Consider the following 27,730-nt stretch of genomic DNA (forward strand, 5'->3'; position numbering starts at 1 on the left):
GCATGCGTGGAGGTGCAGATCATTATGACAGTCTTGGAAGTTGTCCATAAGAAACATCGGCACCACCCTGGAGGCCAAAATAACACTACCAAATGAATATCTACAGCTTTTCCTTAAAATGAAATCCAATACAAAGGGAAAGCGTATTCTGAAACACATATGCTAGAATAATAATAATAATAATAATAATAATAATTTTATATTTGGCTTACTTCAAGAAGAATTAAGGACCTCAAAAAACTTGCATGGTATATTTTCTTAGACATTTTAAAATACATAAAATTTAATTCTATATAAAACAAATAACTATCTTATAGGACAGTTTTCCTACAACCATCCGTCCATAAACCGAACAACCCAGTTAGTGAGGCACAGTCTAGGAAGCATGAAGATTTCCTTTGCCCAGTTCATTTCAGAAGCGAGAGGGATGCTTTTGGCTCCTGGGATCTGAGAATTGTGTCTTCTACTTGTAACTTTGGTCCAAATTTTACATGGTAGTTTCTTCCCATTCAAGTTCCACATCACCTATACGGTAAGATAGTAAGATGTCAAAGACAGTATTGTGACTAACAGTTCAAAGGTTTGAATGCTTTTTTATTTTCGAAGTTATGCTTATATTATTTCTGCCTTCCCTCTCCTCCCTCAACAACCCCCACTCCCACATACTTCTTTTGCTCTTTTTCAAATTCATGGCCTCTTTATGCCCACCATGAATTGCTGTTGAATTTTTTAATGGTAAAACATGATCAAGACTGCAAAGGCTATTATCTCAGTTTAGGTAATAAAGAAATGAAAAACATGACACAGGTACTCAACTAGCTTTTCCAGTATTTTAGTAATTGTAAGTTATGCTGAAGTTAGTAGTCCTGCAGTAGACAGTAAGCTAGTGAATTGTGTGTGCCCTGTGTCTGCCCACCTTCCATGGCATCCAGAGAGTCCATCTTCTGAAGTGTGGAGTAGTTAACAAAACAGACGGGCTGATGACCTCCTTTATTTGATAAAAGATCCAGAATGCACTGGTGTAAGAAGATATACTGTGCCTGGACAACAAAGAACAAACATTGAGATCAATGACAGGGTATCACCGTTTCTTCTAAAGTGGGTTATACGGATACCATGGAAGATGAACTGAATCTGACACAGGCGAAGTTAGAAACAGAGTTACAGCTTACAAATCATTTTCTTCTATTTCCATCATAAGATTTGTTAAAATTCATGTGGCTTCTTATTGGCTCAAGAGGTTTTCTTTTATTAGGCATTTGCCACTAACTGCCAAGTGTTAATATATTCTGTCTTGTTGTATTGAAAAAATAGCTGTGTGCTTTACGAAAAATCTACATGTGAGCTTCCTTTCTCCCAAAGGCCATAATTCAGTAATTTCTGTGTATTTAAAATGCCTTTCTTTTAAAGACATATGTGTTACATTTCTTTGTGAATTTTATGAGTGAGCATTTTCATATCCCGAATAGCACTTTTAAAATATACTTAGTAATTCTGTGAATTACTGTGACATTTGACTGGCCCAATGCAAAAGACTGTTTCTCAATTTGTGAATACAAGCTAGTTGGCTATTGAAGTATCTTAACACAGAAGCACCAGGCAAAGACTTCTAATATTCCAACTGCATGTCAAAATTGAACCCATTGGCATCTACATGGTTACTGTTAGTGCCAACCTGTTAGCACTGCTGGAACATTGTTCAGACTATGAAAGTGCATATTTTAAACCATACTTACTCTTCCCAACAGAATATGTCTGGTGTTAAAAGAATATCATCAAACATCTTACTAAATATATAAAACTGATTTCGAGAAAACACTTAAGAATGATAATTTTAAATGGTTATAGTCGTATCAACTAACATAATGCTTTGACACACTTTTGGGAGGTTTTCAGTTGCGGTCCTTTGCTGGAGTTGTTTACCACTAACAGCAATATTTATTTCTTCGTGGACTCCAAAACCTTTCCAGTAAATCTTCGCCACTAGAAGGGCATCTCTATGAGAACTCTTTGATATTCAGTGTTAAATTCCAATTGGCCATAACAGTTCCTGGAACATAGCAATTGTGTAATAAATATTTGTTTATTTCATCTCATTTAATTTGTGCAGCTACCCAATCTTTCCCATTTGAGGGCAGATGTAATTTAGAGAACATGAAAAAGTCATTAGAGATCAAGTTTTGTACTCACAGATGATCAAATTACAGCGTTTGATTTTGTTAAGACATGAAGTCTAGTCAAGAAGTAACAATTCTACTGAAATTTTCAATATGTTCCTTGTCACAAGAACAACGTCCCTCAAATTGACAGCATGCAGTGAATACCATTATTAATAGAAACCGACACAACAGAATTATTTTAAAGAATAATTTATGCTCGTGAACTTTGGTATCTTTCAAAGGCACATTTGAACTTGAAGTCACATTTGATATTTGAGGCTTTGAGCTGTCAGGAACTCATCTTCTCTGCTGGAAAGAATGATGACTGTAAACTCTGCCAGGAGAGCAAGCCAAGCTGTGAGATAGTCCTGTGGGCTTCAAGAACCTTCTGGCATCGTGTGTTGTTGCCAAGAAGCAGTGGATTGACATGAAAATTGCTGTTTCTACCTTTAACAACCATACTACACTACCTTAAGAATTCATTTTTTCCCCCTGATGCTCAATCCCCCTGGTCCCAGAAATCACAAAGCCTGCGCGGGGAGATTTAAATGATGTAACATATATAAACATACATAAAATATGTAGCAAAGTATGATTAGTTATGTTTTCTTCTACTGCATAAGTTTATGCCAGCTAACCTCCAGGAGAACCCAAAGCAGGAAAGAAACTAATCCACGTCAACCATTAATCAAGGCAGCAACAGCCTTTCAGGATGTAATAACGCTCCAGATCTTCCTCTCAGAATGGCCATTTGGATGTCTCTGTCTCCTAGTGATGATCTGTGTCCCTTCGGTGACTTTCAGTGGCAGGATGTTGCTGGGCTTCCTGTCTTCCCACTCCTGTATTCACTTACTGTAGTGCGTGTTGAGATGGGAACATCCCTCATAGAAACTGAAATCACTTCTCAGTGTAACAGGAGAAAATAAGCCGTGGCTCTTCAGCAAGGCAACACCATTTTATAAGGACTGGAGACAGGTTATGGTCATTTTTTTCCTGTTTTTTTTTTTTATTACAGAGAAAAGCTAGATAGGGGATAACTTCAGGTAACTAAGACAGATGAGAGCTTCAGAGCTCTGATTTCCCGCAAGGAGAGGATGCAGGGAAATCTCGTAGGACAGGCACTGCATCCTGGACATGCTCCTTGGTGCTTTAGATATTTGTTTTTACTCAGTGAGGATAGCATGCTTGAATAAATGATAAAGCTCGATAAAGAAAAACAGCTCAAAGTCTCAGAGCCAAAAAAAAAAAAAAAATCATCAGAGCTCAATTCTGAACTCAGTTCTGACTTTGAAACATCCTACTTAAATGACTGGGAAACTTTGAACGTTCTATTCCCCTATCCAACCTGAGTTTACTCCAGCTGGCTAACAAATATGATCCAAGAAGTTCATAACATATATCAAGTACTGAACTGGGAATATTTTAATTGGTGTTCTTCATTAAACACTCTTCACAAAGGTCACTTCCACAAAGTTGCAGAGGCTGGCAAGGGATTCAATTCTTACTGTTTGAAGATGGAATCCAGCAAACAAGCAGTTCCACTCTGTCCTAGACAAGAGAGCCAACTACTGAGCCTCTCAATGCTGTTGGATGCCAGTGTTTACCCGTAAGGATTTGAGAAGAAAATGTTAGTTTTCTTTCTATCCTTATTTCTATTTTTAACTAAAATAAAGTAGGAAATTGAGTTTTTATCATGGCTAAGAGTTTGGGTTGATATTGGAGTCCTTATAAGACCCCAAGATAAGAAGCAAGCATCTGATTTGTAGGGTCTACTATAAAATGCATATGCTGTCTTTTACCATACCTATATTGATGGGGAAAATGCCCTACTACTAGTTGACAAGCTACAGGCAGTCAATGGCTGCAGAGGGAAAGAGAGCCAGTTTCCTTAAGAATGGCAAAGTTTAGTTTAATTGGTTATCGATAACCCCATGTTTACACAGGCAACATTAGTGGACTCCGAAGTGGTGTGTGTGTGTGTGTGTGTGTGTGTGTGTGTGTGTGCATGTGAATAATAATTATAGAAAACAAGGATGGCATTCTAGAATTACAGAATTTCGAATTATAGAAAATAAATCCAAGCTGGGCGGTGGTGACGCATGCCTTTAATCCCAGCACTCAGGAGGCAGAGGAGGGCGGATTTCTGAGTTTGAGGCCAGCCTGGTCTACAGAGTGAGTTCCAGGACAGCCAGGATTATACAGAGAAACCCTGTCTCAAAAAAACAAAAAGAAAAAAAAGAAAAGAAATCCATGAGCAGGATATGGTGGTGGGAATTTTGTGTCTATAATGTGTGAAACATTGTAATAATAGTGACTGTAGATTAAACTTGTCAAAAGTTGTTTCATCCAAATTAATCAGTGGTGTAAAAATTAAACCAAATGAATGGAGCTTTTGAGTTTGGGAATCTCTAGACTATCTAGGTAGACTACTTATGTAGGGAGCCCGCGTCACATGTCATTTTCTGCTTCTGAAGCAGTTTGAGGGATGAATGACACTTTACCCGCTTGTCCCCTGTCAGCACACACAGGGACAGGCATGGGCATGATCTAGTTTTAACTAGTTAATCTTTCCAGAATTGGAGTGGCAGTGAATGAGTCCTACAAAAGCACTGGAGGTTAAAATGTATAGTTTATATGCAAGCTCCAGTGAACGAGAAGAAATATGCTTTGATGCTTGGCGCCCTTCATGCTTCTAAAGCAATGCTGTGCCGTATCACAAGGAAGAAATAACAGCACCACAAACACTAATGCTATAATAAAGCATGCAAAATAACCCTCATCACTCATTTTTTAAAACCTTTATTTATTTGATGTGTATGGATGTTTCCTGCCTGTATGTCTGCACACCAGGTGTGTGCAGTGCTAGAGAAAGCCATAGAAGGTGTCGCCTTCTCTGGGACTTGAGTTACAGAATGCTGTGGGTGCTTAGAAGTGAGTCCACTCCTCTAGAAGAGCAGCCAGTGCTCTTAACTGCTGGTCCATCTCCTTTTAAAAAATTGTAACCACTTAAAGTATGCTTAAGGAATTTTTTCCATATAGTTTCTCTTAAGAACGCATGTACATATATGAAACCCAAATGATTAGCATCAGCTTTAGAGAAGTGTTCCCTCCCTACTTGATCTTCCATGTCTTACAACTTCTTACTTTCCTTACACTGTTTAATTTACATAGCTGTACAATTTATTTGTGAAAAAGAAATAATTTGTGCTGGATTTAAATAGTTAAACATTGTCCCAAATAAACACTGGGCATCTAAAGCCTATGGCATCAGCTCCCTAAAACAGGGACTGTTTCATGGGGCAGCATCACAGCTCTGCAGTCCAAAAATATTGAGAGGCACCCCAAGTGTGAGAAATGTTGCAAAAATCCCCTGAAACTTCCTTTGGTATTGTCAATGCACAGTCGCCTAAGGACCCTAAGACATTCCACATTCAAAAGCGGGCTCCTTTCTCACATGTAGCACCAGCTCTGCTTTCTCAGATTTTACTAAGTTTGGTAACACTTGTATTTCATTTCAGCCTGTACTTTGGAAAACATTGATTTGAAAGACCTTTGCATTGACTGGTAGAAAAATCTATGTATTTATGCAGCGTACAAAGTCAAGTGAAAAGAAATAGACAGGAACAACTTGTAGGTTTTAGTTAAAGAGATGGAAGTTTGAGTCTTGGTTTTAACTGCTTGAAGTATCATCACTTCCCTTCTGGGAACTTCTGCTTCCTTGCATTAACTGCTTGAAGTATCATCACTTCCCTTCTGCTTCCTTGCATATAAAGTAGAACTAGTAAAACCAAGACTGATACTTGGTTTTCTGCCCCGATCTACTGATAAGGATTATATGGAGATTACATAAAACAATTTATGTAAAGGATCTGATATGTTACTAGGAACACAAGAGGCATTGGTCTCATTTCCATTATGCTGTGTACTTCATTAATGACAAAAGAAATCTGTATTATAGATATCCAAAGTAATAAGTAAAAATCCCTACTTATTCAGCTGATAACACACTGCAATAATCGTTAACACTAATATACAACAGACATAAATTCATACAAATGAAATACACATAAACTCATTAAAGTCAATATTTTAGTCATTTTCTTCCAACTATAGCCTTTAGCGCATTTTGAAGAAATCCAAATGAGGTTCTTTTCTACACTTTTCAAAGTCACTAAGTGTTAAATACTAAGCCGTGTTGTAAGTTGTTTTCTACACACCCACCAATTAGGATGTACAGTCAGTGAAAGTACCCAGGCATATCTTTAGTTCTCCTATAATCTTTTCCCTCTTCCCCTCGCTCGATGTTTATACTAGAGGAGAAGAGTTTGTTGTGATAGATGCAGGCTGGGTCATGAAGATGCTCCCATGTACAAAGGCGAGAGCTGGCAACCATGAATTGATCGTCAGCTTAGGTATCTTACCAGGTTCTGCACCATGCACATTCTCTCACTCCTCAGTTCAGCTACTAGTCCATATATGTCCACAAAATCATGGTCATGTATGTGCTGTGTTAAGTGGTCCAGAGCAATGAAAACTCCCGTCCTTCCAACCCCAGCACTGCAAGGAGAACAAGATTGCAGGGGTCATTGGTCAGCAAAGGCTGAGTCATGTTGATGGTGTAGATAGATGATAGTGACTCGTCTGATACAGATACATCCTGAGAAGTTTACTTTCTTATCTGGAGGTTAGGTTGTTATTTGGAGATTCTCTGGCTATTGCTTTTTATCAAAACTAGGTTTACATAAAGGAAGATGCTCTGTTCTATTGCTTTTTTTTTTAAATCAGAAACACACACACATGCCAGTGATGGGCTGAGATTTTTTTTAAATGATTTGGAAACCTCTGAGAAGCATAATCTAGTCATAGACTTAAAAAATAAACTCTGTGCTGATAGAGATTAACTTTGCTTTGTGACCCTTGGACCAGTCATTCCTCTTTGAGCATTTGGACTTTTATGTAATCTACCGTCTGGTATATCCTAGACAATGAAATGCTTGGAAACTATCAGGTGAGATGAATCGAAATCCATCTTCTATAAGAAAATGAAATAGCATCGTGGTATAACAAGGCCTCATCATATTGTAGAGCACTTCAAGCAGTTGGTGAGTCCTATAGCATCTTACTTACCTGCAATGCACAACCATAGGGGTAGCGTCGTGTGCTCTGCTTGTTCGCACCAACTTCACAAAGTGAATTAGAGGGGTGGTGTTTTCAGGAACTCCATGCTCAGGCCAACCCGTGAAGTTACACTGCCTGACAGTCATGCAGTCTCCATGCTAGACAAGTTGGCAGATTAATGGATAATAACATGAGTTAAAAGGATCGGCCGGACAAAGGTAACCAATGTCTTAGCATTCATTCATGGGGTACTTCATAAAGGTGACCTTTTACTAACCAGGATAAATTCTGCTCACAGAATTTCTAATGAAATCTTTTACTGGTATAATGAACAGGATTGAGGCTGTCTATAGCTCGGTGGCAGAGTTTATGCTTAGCACGCATAAGACTCTGGGTTCAATTCCCAGTGCAAAACGGAGGAAGAAAATGGAGAAACTGTGTGTTATAGATGCATATACATTGTGTGTTATAGATGCATATACATTTATGTGTGAGTGGCATCGGTAAAAGAGCTTCAAACAGATTTGGATGTAGATCATAAAATATACTGAAATATCGCATGAAATTCTGCAGGGCTTAGATTTGAAACAATTTTTACATTAAAACAAGTCCATAAATACATTATCTATATAAAACAATTGAGTATTTAGTATGTCAGAAAAGGAAAGACCTTATGAAAAGAGATAATTATATAATAAGACAGTTGTTTCTGGTACTGTATCTTCTCTGGTTGTTCTGGATTAAAAGAAAACAGAGAGGCTGGGAGGTGACAGCCATGAGAAGATGAGAAACAAGCTTTCAGATCTCCAGCATCCATATGAATAGCCAGGCATGTGACACATTTCTGTAAAGCCAATGCTGTGGCAGTGGGCAGGCAGTGTCAGACACAAATGGACCACTGAAACTCATTAGCCACCCAGCCTAAACAAGTTGATAAGCTTCAGGTTCAGTGTGAGCCTCTGGAAATATAAATGAGACAACCAATCAAACATTGACCGCTGGCCATTTATATACTCAAGCCTGTGTACCTACACGTACAGGCTGAATCTGTGCACATAGTGCATGTAAATCTGTACATAAGTACATGAACCACACATAACACACACACAGACACACACATAGACACACACACACACACTCACACACACCCTCAAGTCTTTAGGACTCAGAGATGAATGTCATGAAAAACTTCTATCTTAAATAATATAGTTTCTTCCCATAAAGGAAACCCAGTATTCCAGTAATTTCTTCCTTTTAGTACTTATGTTTCAACCTATGAGTTTGATGTTAATTGTTTGATACAAACTGTAATCACATGATTCAATATGAGACATTTACATGTATACTGCAGGGTATACAACAAAACGAGACATTTATAAAGCAATGAAAAAGCATGGTCAAATACATATCTATATGAGTAAGGGATAATTCAAGTATTAATTTCACTTTATACATTTAAGTCAGTCATATTTTATATCATATTCCCTTTTCTCCTTTTAGTTTTATTTTTACCCTTTCAATTTTCAGATCCCTGATGGTCCAGTCAATCTGAATGTCCTCCATAAGCTTTGTAATCACTATGTCTCCAAAGACTGTCACTGGCTTGTTGTCCTCGGGCCAATACTGATGGCATCTGATCTGCATGCAGAGAAAATCAGCAGTCATGAGCCACTGTGACACTCTTCTTTACAATCGTCAAGGCTACTAAGTCGAGGCTGCAGAGTACACAGTTTTAGTTGATGACCTATACACAGCACTAGTGGGAATATTCACAAATAATAACATAATTATAAAACAGCACAGGGTTGAAGATATGTCATAGAACTCACCCGTCCTTTCTCAAAACACTGTGTGAGCATTACCAATGTTTTCGCTCTGGTTTCCCACACCATTCTCCAAAAATCTCCAACTGTTCCTGGTAATGGGCCTTGGGTGGCAATAAACTCATTGGGACATAAGTATCCCTAGAAGGATGCAATTTCACACAAAACATCATTTACATTCAAGTAACATATTTTTACTTTTGAGTAATACTAGAAATATGTTAGTTGTAAAATGATGTGATTACATAAAAATATTATCTACCATTTAATAGTGAATAATCTTAGATACTCCAACATTCGAATATGAGCTAGAACCACAACCAATTTAATGTAGTGTTAGTGCTTTGATAATAGACTGTGTATAGGGCATTAGATAAACAGGTGAACTGAGTAATGTATCCAGAGGGAGGAGAGGAAGACTTACAGAGAAGGGAATGCATATGGAATACCAGTCATTCAAATTGACTATATTAAATTTGAATTATTAGATATTCCAGTTGGAATGTTACACAACTAGACATCTGCAGTTGGAATTTAGGAAGACATTCTAAGTGGAAGATAGTATGATAGAAAGTCATCAGAATGGATGAGAACATCAGGAAGGTGAGTTTAAGAGGAGATGGTAAATTCAAGGATTGCAATCCCCATCCTTTCCATTCCAAAGGCTGGAGGTCAAGCTGCCGGGAGATGATCAGTGTGCAATAGATGAGAGTCAAAACTTCCCACAGACTTAATGAAAGGGCAAATGAGCTGATATTAGGTGCTAAGTTTCCTGAGTAGTTAGCTGGTGATCTCATAAACAGCGGGGGTTTGTTTGTTTGTTTGTTTGAACCTCCTTGGCCTCGTTGAGCATGATTTGAATAGTCTGAATAGCTAAGAAGAAGAATGGGAGGTGAGCACCGAATGGAAGACTGTAGTGTGAATGGGGCACAGAGCTACAGGGAAAAAGTACAATGGTGTAGGTGTGTAACCCCAGCACTGGAGGTGTGGAGGCAGGAGGATCAGGCGTTACCTCTGTTACCCAGTGAGCTCCAGGCCATCCTAATGCACAAGAAGCCTTGTCTCAAAAACAAACGAGGTGGGAATGGAGGCTGGAGAGACGTCTCAACAGTTAAGAGAGCTTTTTAATCGTCCAGAGGGCTTTGTTTCTAACACCCACCTCATTTGTACTACTCACAAGCACCTATAACTCAAGCTCCAAGGTATTTAAGGCCTCTTCTGGCCACCATGAGCAGCCACCCCAACACAGGCATGCATATAAATACATATGGACATAAAACTAAAAAGTTAAAAACTATCTTTAAGAGAAGATGAAGGTTACAACAGAATGAATATGGAAATAGTTAGAAAGCTCTGATATAATATTATATTTCTTTTGTGAGGTGAAGGGAATCACAATATGGTTGCTTAGTGTCTTGAAGGATAACACTAATGGTTCAAAAGAGAGAAAGACAATTCTCAGCCCTCTTAAAGGAGGGATGAGCGAATTATAGACCTGGGCGGTTTATCTTGGCCACGGCAAAAAGAGTAAGTCTATAGATGCAGAGGAAGAACTGCAGGCAGTTTTTTTCATTGAGCCCATTGTATCATGGAAATAGTACTGCCATCAGATTTAGATGGACACGTGGGACAAGCCTTGGAGCTGAGTAAAAGAATGAAATAATCCTGAGAGTGGGGACTTGAATGGATTAGGGAACTGTGTTGTGATTGAAAACCTCTGGTTAAAGTGGGCGTGGTAATGAATATTTCTCCAATCCTGTCTAGTGGAATTGAAAATTCACAGTTTTCTATACACATGATGAGAAAATTATCAATACTGAGAGAAGAAGAGAACTCATTGAAGACATAGAAGACAGAAGGAACAAAATAGTGGAATCTGAAGTATAAACATCAGAAGGTGAAGCTGGTTGGAATGAAAAAGGCTGAAATTCCCAATAAGATTTATGGGTTAGAGGTTACAGTAGAGAGGGGGGAGCTGTCAAGTTTCAGTGAGGTAGGAAGAAAGATTTGGAAGATTGTGGAGAGGCTGCGGTGCAGGGCAAGAACGGGTCTGTACTGTGAACATTGTGATGATGTCAACTTAGAGGGCAAGCCATTGGGAGAAATCGTGACAGTACATCAACATTCGAAATGGATTTTAACATCACCAGGAGTTAGAGGAGTGGTAGTGTTGGGAGAGCATCCATAGCCCTGGATTTAAATCTAAGAATCATTGAGGTACCAGTTTTTTTAAAAAAGAAGCAGATATGTTATGGGTGATTTTAAAAATGCACTAGAATCAGTAGTGGCCCTTTCCTCCTTGCGGGATGCCGAAAACGGCCATCTGGCCCTGGTTCCTGCAGCTGGCTTGCTAAGCTACACAAATTTGTCCTTCCTGAGAATACCTGGAGCTAGAGCTGGACTGACCACCCTGGGTGGGCTACATCGACCACCAATGTGGAGTGCCCTGGTGCTGCTTGTATTTTGATGCTAATTCGCCCTCTCTTGCCCACCTAAATTTGTCACAAATTGAAAACACCAGACAGCCTTAATATTTAATACCAGCCAGATTCGTATCAGTAAATCTCCAACCCCAATATGCCCGTGCAAAGAACATAGAACTTGGGTATAATATTTATAACCTGCACATCCAGGTTGGGCAGATCCACCACTACACTACTCTATTCCCCAGCTATGAGGTTCCTTGCTGCTTGCTGCTCCTCCAGGACACATGGTTCTGCTCCATCTTCCACCTCCTCTACCTCCATCTTCCCCTTTCTCCTCCCCCTCTCCTTCTCTAAAACATGCAGCCCCACCTTTCCCTTCCATTGCCCAATCACAGGCTATAGCCTTTATTTAACCAGTTAAAATGGGAAGAAGGTTCCATGTGAACCTTCTTCCCATTTTAAGATCTGCCCCTCTTCAGGAAGCAGAATTAGCATCAAAATATAAGTAGCACCAGGGCGATCCACATCACAGATACTCTGGTGTCTTGTACTTGATATCACAGACTCAGGGTGGTAGATTCAGTGAGGAGGGGGAGACACAGGCAGCAAAGAATGGGGCAGCTTAGTCCTTTATGTTTAGAGACCCTGGGTGAGGACAGAGTGAGCAAGGTTTGGAAGGGGGCATCCTTAGAGAGGAACTAGGTTGGATACTAATTAATAACACACACTATGAACTATACTCAATTCTGCAAAAGGTCAAACATAAATACATTAAAAATATTATTATTCCTTTAAAAGTTTTAGCAAGTATTTACAAAAAAAATCACACTAAATCACCCACATTTTAACTGGATGGTCAGCATGCTTTTTTATACCATTATGTTTGCTGTCGGTCTTTCTTTTTCTTCTGCTGTTTCTTTTCCTTTTTGTCAAAGAGTACATTTGATTAATTAAAAAAAAATGTGTTAGAGAAGGCAAAGGTCTGTGATGGGTGGTCTATGAAGGTGGCCTGTGTTCTAATCGCCTCTTTCACTCCCTGGGAGAGTTTTAAATGTATACATCTTAATCTTTAATTCTTTCTTAATACACCATATATTCAGCCCCACTTGCTCCTTGCTTTTCATAAAGAGGACAAGTAGATTTAAGCCTTTTTTGTTTCTGGTTGAGGCAGCTCAATGAATGCTAAGGAGATGGGAAAAGCTGTTGCCCAGTAGGAAATGCTCGAGACACTTCCCTTACATCTTATTAGAGTTTTGGAAGCTCACTGCTTCTTTCTACTACTTTAGCTGCTTGTTTTACATAATGGCATATAAAATTCACTTCCTCTGCAAAGAGACCTATTAGCTAGAAAGCTTTTCCTGAATTGGAATATACAGTTTAACTGGTTATAATCATGTGTAATAAAGTCTGGGCTGCGGAGATGGCTCAGCGGTTAAGAGCACTGGCTGCTTGCTCTTCCAGAGGTCCTGAGTTCAATTCCCAGCAACCACATGGTGGCTTATAACCATCTGTGATGGGATCTAATGCCCTCAACAGTGTACTTATAAATGAAAAAAATAAATCTTTTTTAAAAAAAGAAGAAGAAATAAAGTCTAAGTTTCACTGTGCAGTTCAGGGCTCATCATCATCATTGACTGTACACAGCAGGTTTTATGGCTGCCCTTAAGTTGATTTTTAAGATTTGTCTGGGGTTACTAGTCAAGAAGTATAATGTGGACTGTAAGTAAATACCCACTACAGTCAAACTAACATGCATTCATTAGGTGCTTCTGATGTGATTAGTCACGTGCACACATTAACTTCTATATGCCTGCAGCAGCCTTTAGGAAAATGTTTTAGTGTTTTTCAAAATTAACTACTGTATTTATTTACATACTTAATGTTGCCCCTTGCCCTCCCAGTCCCCCCTCTCCAGAGTTCTTTCCTCATACCCCCACCCCTTGACCTCTGAGAGTGCCTGTCCCGCTCCAGACCCAGGCATCCTACTTCTCTGGGGCATCAAGTCTCTACAGGATTAGGCATACCCTCTCCCACTGAAAGCAAACCAGGCAGTCCTCAGTTACATATGTGCCTGGGGCCAAGGACCAGGCAGTGTACGCTCTTTGTTGGTGGCTCAGTCTCTAGAAGCTCTCAGGAATCCAGGATAGTTGACACTGTGGGTCTTCCTATGGGATTGCCATTTTTGTTCCTCATTTATAGATATAGAATTTTGGAGTACCTAGGGTCACAGACATAGAAGGACAGAGAAAGAAGAACCACCCATGTTCTGAAGAACGTGTACAGTACTCCCACCTACTTCATTAGAAGTGCCCACATTAGTGAATCTATTTGCTCACTGCGGGTTAAGTCCCAGACATTGTAGAACATGTCAAAAAGGTAATTTAACTATTACCTCCAAAGCCATGTTTTATTAATTTAAAATACATAATTATTTAATCCCTCTTAGTAGCTCCACATAAAATATGTTATTTTTAATAATACACATACATGCAAATGTGGGTTAAAAGCTGCTGATGGAGAAGTCCTAGTTTCCAAGATTGACAGCAGATCCTTCCTATTATCCATAAGATCTCATTTTACCATTGGTCCCACAGAACTCTTTCTAGTTATATTGGTGCAATTAGCTGCCTGTGAGGCTGTAGTCTCTCATCTCCTTCCTTTCTTACAGTACACTCTTTATCAAAATTTTATGGCCTGTCACTAAGTCCTAAAGAAAGAAACACAATTCCCCAGCCTGGACCAGGACAGAGGAACTTGGGTATGTACTGTCACATGAGTCCAGTGATAGATCCTGGTTTTAAGTAACTCCTAAATGTCACCTGCTCCTCCCTTTCCTTTCCCTTTCCTTCACACAGACAAATTATTTTGCTACATTTAGTCCTCTTCCCTTGGCTCCCAGATCCAAGGAAATGACATTTAAGACCATTCTGGCCTCTGTCTCTTGCTCTTCGGGATGCTTCATCAAATTTAAATCATAAAAACATAACTGAAGTGTCACATGGTTTCTGAGATAAAGGAAGTCCCAGTTTGGAGGTAGAGACCTGAGGAATATCATGGTATTGTTCGTGGCTATGTATTTGTCCTTATTTTTGGTATCTCCAGTAAAGATATTCTCCTGGAAAGTATTAGCAATGCAATACACTTGCATAATGCACATACAAACCTGCTTTCACACGAAGTTCCTTCACCTATTGTTGCCTGCTATGTAAGTCACAGGAATTTTTTTTTACAGGATTTCATATATTTTAACGTCAGCTTACTATAACAGAATATATGTTACAATAAACTAGGCTTCTTAGTTAAGCAAAAGATTGCCTAAACCATCTTTTCTTTAAAATATTTTTTCTTTAAAATATATAATATAACATATATGTTTTGTGTATGTAAATACTTTGAGTATATGCACATTGTGCCGTCCAATCCCAGAGGAGAGTGTCAGATTGTTGTGAGCCGCCAAGTGCATTTGGTGATATGCACTCACTGTTAAGTGGATATTAGCTCAGAAACTTAGAATACCCAAGATACAATATGCAAAACACATGAAACTCAAGAAGGAATACCAAAGGGTGGATACTTCATCCCTCCTTAGAATGGGGAACAAAATACGCATGTAAGGAGTTACAGAGACAAAGTTTAGAGATGAGACGAAAGGAACGACCTGCCCCATCCAGGGATCCATACTATTTTTTTCTTTTAAATTCAAATTAGATTCTTCTCTCACACAAGGCATCGCAAATAGTCTTTCCTCCCTCTACTCCTTGCAGCTCTACCTCTTGGAACTTCTTTCTCTCCAGAACCACTCTTCCTCTACTTGGGAAACGAGCAGACCTCCAAGAGACAACAACCAAATATGTCAAAAGAAGATACAAGAATACAAAGCAAAAGCTCTCATATAGAGGCTATACAAGGCAACCCAATAAGAAGAAAAGATTCCTAAGAATATGCAAAAGAGTCAGAGACATACCTGTTCCCACGGTTAGGAGTTCCACAAAAATACCAAGCTAACAGCTGTAAGATATACACAGGTGACCAGGGGTATAAGGCCTAGTCTACAGTTAAAATTAGTAAGCATAAAACTTCAGTATACTATTTAAAGAAGAATTTCATATCATAAGGACTCAATTATTTGATAAATGAACAAAACCTTGCAATAGTATATTCACATGGTCATTTATTGAATGAAATCCATATCTTCTCTAGACGCTTTCTTAAATGCTATGTAGAGAAGCCTCCACTTCTTCATTATTTAGTCCCTTGACAGTAGGACCCAATATGTGATTGTAATTTTAGAGTTACTATCGACTAGTAAGGAATTACTATATAATCTACACATATACAACTTCACAAAAGCTTAGAAATGATACATACAGTATGGTATGTAAGGAAAAGGATAGAGTATTGTAGAATAACCTCAAATAAATTGGAATAAATTGAAGGATGTGACAATTGTTCAGTGAGTATGAGAATATCTAAGAAAAGTAAAATAATATAAAACTGAAAGTGCAAAGCAGAGGAAATCTTCCAGTATCTGTAGGCTCATAAGACAATGATGATTAAGCCATTTCCTACTGAAGCCAGTAGGAAAAAAACATAAAGAGACTACCTTGAAATCACATAATAGAGTTGTTTAGAGATGGAGTCATCTCCTTTGGGAGAAAATTAATGAATTGACCCTGGAGACACTAACAATTAACTTCCAATGGTATTTAAAAAACGTTCCTAAGTGAATGTCTCATTAAAGGACCAAATGTGCTCTTCCCACTCTCAAAATGTAAGAAGGTGTCAGCCAAGCTGACACCAAGGTCCTTGATGAAATGGAGATTTCTGAGTACCCAGCATGGTGAAGACTATTGACCACTATTGACCGTAAGGGGGAAAAAAAAAACATCGTGAAAAAGAGACACTGAGGAAAAATTGGCTTCATTCCGTTTTCAGTCTGGCTTAGTAAGAATTTATCACCTCTGCTATGCAAGAGACTACACTGAGTATATGACAATTGTCTCCATGTTGTTGATCCACTCATGTTTACCATGTGTCTATATGGAGTATACATATTACATCATGATCATTCCTTTGATGGACCTCATATCTCACAGGGAAAGGTATATAACAAGATTTTACACTCTGTGAGCATGACTGTTCGTTTGACTGATGTTTCACTGACAGAGAGATTAGCTGACCTTGTGTTTGGAGGATGTGTTAACCAAGCATGGAAAATGGTGCAAAGATCAGGTATGGTAAGAGGAAGAAATTTTCTGCCTGCAAGGAACTAGTGTAATACATGATTAATCAAAAGCCGTCTATCCCCATCTCTGAAATAATATGTGCCTCACGTTGCTATAGGGAAAACATCATTTTCCATGCCATGGTGTTTAAATGAATTTGCTGTCTTAAAGATCTGAAAATTTTAGTATCCATCCTCTATCAAAACATATTATCTATGAAAATTGTAACTCACAGAAACATAGCTGGCATTAATGTAATCTGATCCAGGGATGCTTACATCAGCTATCAGCTTCACTCTGTTATTATTGTCTGAGAAAGAAAAAAAAAACCATAATTGGATTTTTAAATTCCCAAGACCTTTATACCATGAACATAATATAAAAGATCACAATCTAATAATCCCAACTCATATAAGAGTATGACATTGTAAAAAATACTCCCTCATGCCCCAATATTTTTACTACACAAAAATATCAATTAACAAGATCTCGGATATACTTATAAAATTCCCCCACACACACATTATTATAAAATTAACTACAAATGTTTTGTGCCGCATTCTCTATTCTGAAACTTATTTTTATTTACTTAATCTTTCTACATAATCATAAATGTATTTAGTTGGTGTTCTTAAGATGGCATACAGTCTTTATAATATAGCATACCTATTTAATTAGGACTTAAACTGATCCAACTTGTTATTCAAAATGCTGGAAAACATAATGAAGCTGATAACATGGCTGAAAAACTGCATTTGTACAACATATTGCCAGGAACAAAATCCCCAGATCCACAGGTATACCTTTTATATCTTAAAAGATACAATCTTTTCATATTTTACCTTTGCAAATTGTACTCTAAGGCTATAAGCAGATTTTTGTCATCGACATAATAGTCCATTAAATATTTATTGCATTATAACAACATTTTGATTTTTTTAAATTAGGCTTTCTGGATTACTTGTTATTTATTTCTGGTGTTCATTATACTAATATTCATATTTTTTTACAAGTTCATCCATAGACACTCCTGAAACTTGAATGAATTTTTCTAATTTACATTTCAGTATTTTGGTGTTTCTTGTACTCAGATTTCTTGTTTTTAGGAAGGGAAAGAATAGGCCTACCTTTTATTATATATTATTATCTGGAACATAATATAGTCCCATTTTAACAATATTCCATTCATTTCTCTTTGATTTAAAATATTATATCATAGACTAGATTATATATTTAGGTCTAGTTTTAAACTATTTCTCTCCCATAATTTGCCTACTCTTTCTTTCATATAACATTTCTAGTTATTCTTCTTCAGACTATTTTAAAGAAATGTCATCAATAAGCAGTTATTCTGTGCCCAGTCGTGCTTTGCAAAAGGAATACCAGAAAATTTCCTGGGGATTTCTACCAAGTTAATTTTATACCTGTAAAGTCTACTGATAATTTCAAACATGGGAATCTCAAAATATCCTTGACTGGATGTTTCAGGGTTTGGCTGGGTTGTGCAGCTAAGGGACCAGTACATACTTATTCTTTGTCAGACTCTGGGGGTATAAGAAAAGAAGTAGGGCTTTGGTGTCTTCACGGAGGAAAACTAAAAAGAGGCAATCCTCTTGGGTGTGTAGTCATACAGCAGCTTGAGTGAACCACTTAGTTTCTCTGGTTGTTACTGGCCTCAACTGTTCTATGCAGTTATAAGTCTTATTTTGTTTAACACTCTTGAAGAAATGTGAAGGCTTACAGAAAATATTTTGGAATTTCTCAAGTTCTACAAGTTAAAGCATATACCAGTAAGTACCATTATTAATTATTTAAAATGTTTTAGTTATATTATGTGACGTTATGACCAATGCATTTAAATTTAGAGACTCCTGATGTTTAAATAGATTTCTGCAAATTATCTGTGTGTCAGTGTGACTGGGCTTTTGATGATTAGCTTTGTCCTTCATGAAAGGAAGCCATTGGGTTGCCACTTAATACAATTGCTTATAATGGACTGAGTTCATAGCATGCTAAACTTTTTTCTCATGGTATTTGGAGATTAAGGTCATAGTGTCCTGTCAGACAGAGATTTGGAAATCACGTCTGCAAGTATTTGCTGCTAATTCTAGTATCCCAAAGCCCTGTAAACTAATATCTTCCAAAAGGCACTGTGATATTTGAAATTCTCCTTCTGACATTACTCAGGGGAAAAACAACAGTACCCAAAGCTGGCTCAAGCAAAACTCCAGACTCTCTTGCAATATATTTATTCAGTGCAAGGAAAGACACAGTCATCTAGTTTTATGTTTTGCATGTAAGCCCAATGGCAACACATAACCATGAGTCTTGTTTGTGTAACTGTCTCTGAGTGGGTTTGTGTGTGAAAATATGCTGTCCTTCCTTCACAAATGGCTGAGACATTACAAATGGACTTCTAGCTCTAGTAAGGGATGGAGAATTGCTGTCTTCAGAATTCAGTGCCCCAGGAGGTATCACAGTCCTATCCACTCAGAAAGTTATCAGCATTTAAAAGAAAATGATCTATTGATTACATACCATGAAGGTTGAATTCTTTATGTGTTCTAGTAGTGGATAAGGTAATTTAAGTGGTTATTTTTCTGAGTCTTCTAATGGTCTTAGGAGGATCAGACAGACAAATGGTTTGTTGGTGGTCACAAAGAGAGACAGCCACAAAAGAGAATTACTTCCCAGGAAGTTTTATTATTTTTATCTTAACCCCAGGATGGAGGTTTGAGACATTTATGATCCTTATTGTTTTGAGGTTGAACATTTACAACCATCAGATACTCTTCGCCTGTCTCATCATAAAAGGAATATGGATATGGACTGAATTTTCTTTCAGACAGAATGAGGATAATTACCCAAGACCTCATAACAAATGGATGAAACAATAGAACTCAAGAACTCAAATTTTCATACTTTAAGTTCAAAACGCCTTAGAGATTAGTTAGACTTATTTGAGTTACTGTACACGTGTTGACACATTGCAAATCAGTCCCTCACGATGCAACTAGACCTCAACATTTGTGAACTCACGGTAGTGGCCTTTGGATAAGAATATAATATTTATTTACAAAGAGTGCTACCTCAATAAGCATGCTGCAAGCAGTCTCAAAGAAATGTGGAAACACATCTAGCAACATGGGCATGCCCACTTAAACTTAAGGTGTGCCCAACACAAGTGAATGTTCTTAAAGTTAGAATAGAAAGAAAGCATGCTGAGAAAGGTCATGACTTCAGACATTTAGAGACTATCAGTCATATACGGTACTTGTCATCCCACGGGTTTCTCGTCTTGCTGCTGAAGTCATTTCATTATGATTTATTTTGTTGCAGAAAGAATCTCCAGGAGTTAATGCTATTTCTGCTTCTTTCTATTCTACTTCCTGGACACTGCAAGGTTGTGTGGGTCATAGCCTCTGATATCGCAGTCCTCTAAATCTGGTTGCCTTTCTGAATAATTTATCCTTTAGTATCACCCTGTGGTTTTTTGTTTTGTTTTGTTGTTTTTTGTTTTCCTGTTTAAATTACTTATGGGATTATAGTCTCCTCTAAATTAGCATTTTTCAAGACCTGTAGGAATTTCTTTAATATGTTTATTCATTTATGTAGTTTGTTTGTTTTTATTGGAGCAATAGGTGTATGCATGTTTTGAAACCTTCTATCAATGAACTACTGTCCCAGTTCTTTTTAAGACCATTTTAGAAATCAAGGTAAGGTCTATAAGTTGCTTGAGTCTCTCTTGAATTCCTTAGGTAAGAGAAGACTGTTCTTGAGCTTTCAGTCTTCATTCTCAAGCCTTCCAGTCACTTAAGATTACAAAGCTATATCACCTTGTGTCCCAGTGTATATTGGAACAAGTTCCAGAGCATCAAAATTCTTAATTTCTTAATATAAAATGCATTGGATTGGAATTCCATCAAGTGGTGGGACATTCATTGAAAGACTACAACAGATATATTAGTGATACAGGGATATTAAATCTTCCTCTATAAGCCATTGTTAATTCTTTAAAAAAAATGCTGTTTGTTTACTTGAATTGAAAAGTGGAGTGGTCCTACAGCAAGGTACACCTCTGCCTCTCTGCAGAAAAGAATTCCAGTCAACAGACGTTGACTCTGATCACCAACTCGCATTTTGCAAGGCATTTTTATGTTCCAGAAAACTACTATTCCCCTTAGGAAAGCTAATACACAAAGCTAAGTGTTAATTTCCCTTCTGTTTGAGCCATGCTCTATAGGAAGATGTTAAAGGGGTAAAATTACAAAGCTGGAAAGCAGGTTGATCTACAGTTTCTGGCACCTGCATAAATGAAACTTGGGTGAACAAACTGGAAACCATGTAAATTAAGTTCAGTAATTAAGAACAAAGCAAATGTGATACAGCTTGAAAGTCACCATCAATGAAGTATATTATTGTAATTCAATGAAATGTGTAAGAAAACATTAAATAAATGTAAAGCATTAAGATGGTGGCCACGTTTGAATACTTCATAGTCAGGCTATAAATGAGAATTACACCTACATGGTTTTATGTTGGGAAAGCGATTTTTTGCTCTGTTCCAAGGGAGATCAGCATCAGTTGAGGAGAGATCTTGAAGAAATTTTGGTAATTCCTATGGAAAAAAAATTGCAAAGTTTAAACTTGGTAAATATAAAATTCTGCCCACTAAAACCCAATTTTTTTTTTCTGAACACTTCATTTGTTTAGCCTGTGTGTATGTATATATGTGTGTGTGTGTGTGTGTGTGTGTGTGTGTGTGTGTGCATGTTTGTGTATTCATATGTGTGTGTTCATTTACATATTACAGGATAGAGGACAATCTTGGTGTCATTATTCAGGTGCCATAGACCAATTTTTTTTTTCAATTAAAATTCTCATCGGACTGAAACTTGCCAAGACTGAGGCTAGTCTGACCAGCTAGCCTTGGGCACCTATCTCTGATCATCTTCCCAAGGTCTGGGATTATAAATACCTGCCACCATGGGCAGCTTTTTACATAAGTTCTAGGTATCCAATTCAGGTTTTGATGTTTGCAGGGATAGTCTACTGACCTATCATTTTAGCCATAGATTTTTTTTTTTAATTTATTTTTAATTTTGTGTATTTGGTACTGGGCATTGAATTCTGGTGTGCAATCTGAAACTCAAGAAGAATGAAGACTGAAGTGTGGACACTATGCCCCTCCTTAGAATTGGGAACAGAACACCCATGGAAGGAGTTACAGAGACAAAGTTTGGAGTTGTGACGAAAGGATGGACCATCTAGAGACTGCCGTATCCAGGGATCCACCCCATAATCAGCTTCCAAACACTGACACCATTGCATACACTAGCAAGATTTTGCTGAAAGGACCCAGATATAGCTGTCTCTTGTGAGACTATGCCGGGGCATAGCAAACACAGAAGTGGATGCTCACAGTCGGCTAGTGGATGGATCACAGGGCCCCCAATGGAGGAGCTGGAGAAAGTACCCAAGGAGCTGAAGGGATCCGCAACCCTATGGGTGGAACAACATTATGAACTAACCATTACCCCGGAGCTCTTGACTCTAGCTGCATATGTATCAAAAGATGGCCTAGTTGGCCATCACTGGAAAGAGAGGCCCATTGGACATGCAAACTTTATATGCCCCAGTACAGGGGAACGCCAGGGTCAGAAAAATGGGGATGAGTGGGTAGGGAAGTGGGGGGGGGGCTATGGGGCACTTTTGGGATAGCATTGGAAATGTAATTGAGGAAAAGATGTAATAAAAAATATTAAAAAAAAAAAGAAAAGCTAGTCTTCCAGGCACATTTTTAATTTTTAATTAAAAACTCCTATCATAGATATAGGAACAAGGTCAAATGAATAATAAAGATTTTCCCTAAATGTCACCATTACTATTCTGAGTGATTTTCATCATTTAAACTATGACTCTCCCTTGAGATAATTTCATTGAACTCTGGAGGGCACTAAGTTGCCACATGCTACCCATGGCTTCATCAGGTGCACACAACTGTTCTTTAATATGTTAATACCCCTTTAGAGGGAAGAAGGGAGTTGAATGATTTATTTTTTGTTTTTTCTCCCCAGACAGTGTGATTTCATGCCTATTAATTGGCGCAACCCTGGCCAGTTTGAGACAATGTCAAAGGTCAATACTGCCCTCAGTTGGCCTTGTTAAATTGATAATGGAATGTAAAGGTGAGATTTAGAATGATCAGACCCAGACGAAGGGTCAGGGAGACCTACTGTTGACATTTGAGAGAAAAACACTGCATTCTATCTTGCTCTTTCTCATGCAAGCATCTTTAAGGAGGCTGATGTGAAAACTTGTGTGGATTATTTTGTTGGGCAGATGATGGCTACTTATGAGACTATTTCGGGTGATGTAAAGAAATTAAAGCACATTTTTCCATTTGAATGAAATTATAGATTACTTTTTATTCAAGAATTCTCCTTTCTCTATTCTTCTGACAATAAAAGACAGAGAGAGAGAGAGAGAGAGAGAGAGAGAGAGAGAGAGAGAGAGAGAGAGAGAGAGAGAGCCTGACAGTTGTTTCACATGAGTAAAAATCATGGGTGAGGTAGGATATAAGCAACAATGCTCTTACAAAGACAACAGGAGGAGGCCCCAAGTATCTTCCCTGTGTCAAGATTTTAGAAGCACTGAAAGAGGAAAGGCAGAGAAAGACCGTGTTTGAAATTGACTTGAAAATGATACAGCTTGGAATTATTTCACATACAAGTTCCTATTTATAGTTTGACTCTGACTTTGATAGTGAATAGCCAGTTACCAGGCTGCTAGTTTGAACAGCATCCTAAGACTAGGTGGTCTTGTTCTGATTAGGACATAGAGCCTTGGTGAGCTCCCCTAGGTTGCTCTTTCCGCTCCTGTTTGATGTCTTCTCATGGGAACAAAATGAGCTGATAGCTTGGTCTCCCCCACGCTTTTCATTTATTCTCTCTCCCTGGAATCCTTCCCTTTTATCTTCTCATTAGAATTCGGCTCATGCTGCTGTTCATCTTAGACATCACAATTTTCATTAGTCTTTCCTAATGAGCATTTAGCATTGATCCCCACATCTTTATGCACATCTCAATCATGATACAGTTGTCTTGTCTAAAACACGTCTCCCTGCTACAATTTTTACTCTCATTTGAATTTATACCTGGTAGAGATTACCAACACAGTAACTGATGTTTGTACCAAGCGCTTTTCACCCATAGTCATTTTACTATTCTCAATTCGCCCATAGTCATTTTAGTATTCTCAATTCAGTGAGGCAGATACTATCTATTCACAAATGAAGACATTGAGGTGCAGAGAGATTAGATTATCTGACTAAGGTCACTTAGTTTGTAAATGTTAAACTGGTAAATGCCATGTATCAAGCATTGTTTGCAATAGTATAAACCTTAATAAATAACTAAAAGAAAATAGAACATGTGCTAAAAGATTAATCAACTTTAGGCATCCAATATATATGTTTATTATGATATGATAATTTTGATTAAAAATTTAATATAGCATTAGGATAAGAATGATTCGTTATTTTTTTTTTTAATGTTTGCTTGCTTGTTTGTTTTTACAGAAGAACACTATGGCTTCCCAAAAAAGTTAAGCTAGAATTTTTCTTAATACATGAAAATATATTGGCTAATAAAACTATCCATGTACTTGGGCATAAATAATCTGACTATGTTTGATCCTAAGCTAGAAAAATTATACTTTTCCTGGTGAAACATTGAAATCTCTTTCTGTGGAAAAGCTAAGGGCATCTCGTGGTTGCCTCAGCTTTGCGAAGTTCAGTCCAGCATTACTTAAGAAGCATAACCAGCTAGCAGCAGAGCATCCATTTATCTTCTCACAGTTGTTGTTATTACTCCCCGAGAAACTGGAATTTTATAATCCTGAATTATTTAAGCCAATTGTCTGTGTTTTTTGTTTGTTTGTTTGTTTGTTTGTTTGTTTCAGGAGTTTACACACTAAGAAATTTATGGAAAAAAAAGTAGAAATAGACTTCTGGATACAATATAAAATATACTTTGCTTTCATAATGTAAAATAACCAGGTTATCTAGATAAGGTAGATAGGAGCCTCAAAATAGATTGCAGAGCTAAAGTTTACGTCTCTACATAATTTCAATTTTAGTGATATGAAATACTCAAGTAATTAATAAGATATGCCAAAAGAAACATAATAAAATTAACAGGTAAAAATATTTTCAACTTTAAAATAACTGAATCAATAGTTTTACATATTTCCATGTGGGATCAAGCATTTGTTTCATAATAACTTAGAAACAGATGTGATTGAATGCAGACATTACTTATCTGTATTGTGATGGGATCAGAAGTAGCAGTAATGTTTGCAGTGCCTGCAAAGTTTATACCACGAATGCACACTAACTAGTACTCATTCTATTCAATAGTCAATGTGCTTATATGAAATCATCACGTGCCTAAACCTAACACGATTGTTTAAATAGATAAAACTACATTTACAGCACAATCTAAAACTCATCCACAAATGCACACTAATGAACCCATCACTCTGGATTTGTACCTCCATCAGAATGGGTGAGCCAGGAACTGGGGCCAGGCTGCCATTCGACTGGAGCCTGAAGACCACCTTCTCTTAACACAGTAGGTGAATACTCTGATCAGGTTGCAGCAAAGGCCACCCAGGGTAACATTACTATCTAAACAATCAACCTGGTAATTGGGTATTGATTATCAAGGCCAGAATCCTTCATGGCCTCGCATGCTTAAAATGGACATGAAATGTGACACAGGAAACTACCGGAGGTCTTGCAATGTTGTGACAACTGCTGGCAACATACCGAAAATTCCTCTTGAAACTTTAGGTTGTTGTTTGTGCAAAGCTCTTCAACGTGTTGCAGGAAGGATTTCTTGCTTACCGGCCTCCAAGTAAAGAAAAGCATTAAATGGAACAGAACGGCGTTAGCTTGTATTTTTTCTCTTAAGAGAGAGCTTGGGCACCGTCTACACAGTTAACACTTAAGCAACTGTAAAACCCGTTACACAATCCTTTAAAGTCACCTCGTCCTGTTTACAAAAGGAGTTCTCCCTCTTTAAGTTCACGTTCTTTGCATCCGTAGTACAAAATTCTTTTTAATTTTTTTCAGTGACTTTAAAGGAAAGATTTAGCGTTTTAATGAACAAAAGTTTTCAAGCAAATGTGAGGGCATAAAGTTATCACTGACTCCTAAAAGCACGTGAATACTTCTTTGTCACATTGAAGAATGTTACACATTACAAGGTTTTAGAAGATATAAAATATTGCAGTGACTTCATTCTCATAATGATATGGCTTTTAAGCCCCAAGGAGTTTAAATATCCCCATATTACTTCCCAAGCTAAAATACAGACATGCAGGCTTCACCCCAGAGAGAGAGAAAGCATTTCTCCAGTTACCATGCAATTAGTCATGCCTTTATGATTTATATCCAGCTTAAAGGCCTTTCCAACAAACATACAGAGAGAGAGCCACACATTAAGAGGCACGGAGTCAGTGAATCTAAAGTTGATATTCAAAAGAAGGAGAAAAAGTTCACAAACTTACTTGATGGATTTTCTATAACTAAGTAACCTGCAACAGAGACCACGTTAGATGTATTGTGTGTGAGAGTAGATGGCTCCTTCTGAAAGAGTTCTAGATTCAAATCAGAAAATTACAGCAAAATCAACAATGTATAAGTACATTGTGGTTTCAACTAGCATGCACTGGCTAATTTCATTTTTTGAAAAAAATTATATTAGTTGTGAAAATTTTAGCTTCTCTTCCCAGTTAGAAAGGTAACATTACAATTTAAGACACTGTGTTAAAGGCAGGCCACCTCTTAATATATTGCATAGAATAAAGAGTTAATATAGACTTAAGAAATATTTTCTTTATTTATAAAGAGTGTAGAATGGGAAACAGAAGTTGTTCAAAATGACATTATATTGCTCGAGTCCTGTTCCATGACTGAGTTGGAGTTAAAATACAGCCATAACAAATTACATTTATTTCAGCTACTTTATGTACATTTTTGTGATATGAACACATTGTGTAATTTACATAATTGACAATGTTATACCCTGAAACATGAAATATTTTAATAGATCAATAGATAATGCACCACACACATAGAGATATCATGCACAACAAATTTGCACAGCACAAAAGCACAAAAGGCACAAAAATATACACAAACAAAATGCACAACAGGGTCTTTACAAGGTTTTACATTTTTGATAATATTACAAGTTATTTATGATAATCCTCAAGTAAAAAATATTTCTTGGAATATGTACTTTTGAAATCATGGATGCATGAAACAAGATAATCAGACAGAAGAACAATCAAGCCATGATGAATGTTTTGAGAATGATCATAAAGATGTATGTCCAATGGAGAAAACTTGAACCAACAATATGTATCTTATGGCAAAAAAAAAAAAAAAAAAGATTTAATGGCACTTGTGGGGATGAAGAAGCAGGTATTATGAAGCTGGATATTAGAATTCGAAGTCGGTGGTGGGTGTGTCAAAGAGGAAATAGCCTCCTACTTTCTCAGGGTGTAAGCTGGTAGAGCACCCTAGTGTTATCCTAGCATCAGATGTGGTAGACACCAAGCTGCAAACACTGAGCAGAGGCTTGCTGGCTAAACTGAAGAGTTTATCACAAACAGCCTAAAGTGATCTCAAGAAGGCAATAGAGAGCTTCTTACCATAACTTCATGGATCCAGAAGTGGCTGAGTGGGTTGTTAAGTCAGAAAAGCTTTGTTTGGGGGGATGAGAAACTGAAGATCTGAAAACGTGAGGCACCGGAGGTCAGAGACATTGTAACATATGTAATAGAGACAGGTGGAGTAACCAGTCCTGTTGGAGATGATTGCCCTCACACAGCAAGGACCAGCAAGAAAAACAGACCATGACAAGCATGCATCAGATCACCTACACCCCTAGATTATGACTGGCAAAAAC

General features: G+C 37.6%; 1 protein-coding gene across 2 annotated transcripts in view; it reads right to left on the reverse strand.

The window, feature by feature from the left end:
* Positions 1–487: 487 nt before the first annotated feature.
* Ptprq (protein tyrosine phosphatase receptor type Q) overlaps positions 488–27,730 on the reverse strand; it is a 207,828-nt gene continuing 180,585 nt past the window's right edge. For both annotated transcript variants that reach the window (XM_021174928.2, XM_085843440.1), the window contains 10 exons: positions 26,325–26,351; positions 25,582–25,663; positions 21,279–21,369; positions 16,985–17,061; positions 9,107–9,241; positions 8,790–8,915; positions 7,287–7,435; positions 6,581–6,716; positions 917–1,040; positions 488–525 (listed from right to left, as the gene is read on the reverse strand). In XM_021174928.2, coding sequence (XP_021030587.1) covers positions 488–525; positions 917–1,040; positions 6,581–6,716; positions 7,287–7,435; positions 8,790–8,915; positions 9,107–9,241; positions 16,985–17,061; positions 21,279–21,369; positions 25,582–25,663; positions 26,325–26,351 — 985 coding nt within the window. The remainder of the gene's footprint in view (positions 526–916; positions 1,041–6,580; positions 6,717–7,286; positions 7,436–8,789; positions 8,916–9,106; positions 9,242–16,984; positions 17,062–21,278; positions 21,370–25,581; positions 25,664–26,324; positions 26,352–27,730) is intronic.

This window comes from Mus caroli, unplaced genomic scaffold, assembly GCF_978045245.1.
Source record: "Mus caroli unplaced genomic scaffold, Mus_caroli_1 scaffold_9, whole genome shotgun sequence".
NCBI classification, from domain to species: domain Eukaryota; kingdom Metazoa; phylum Chordata; class Mammalia; order Rodentia; family Muridae; genus Mus; species Mus caroli.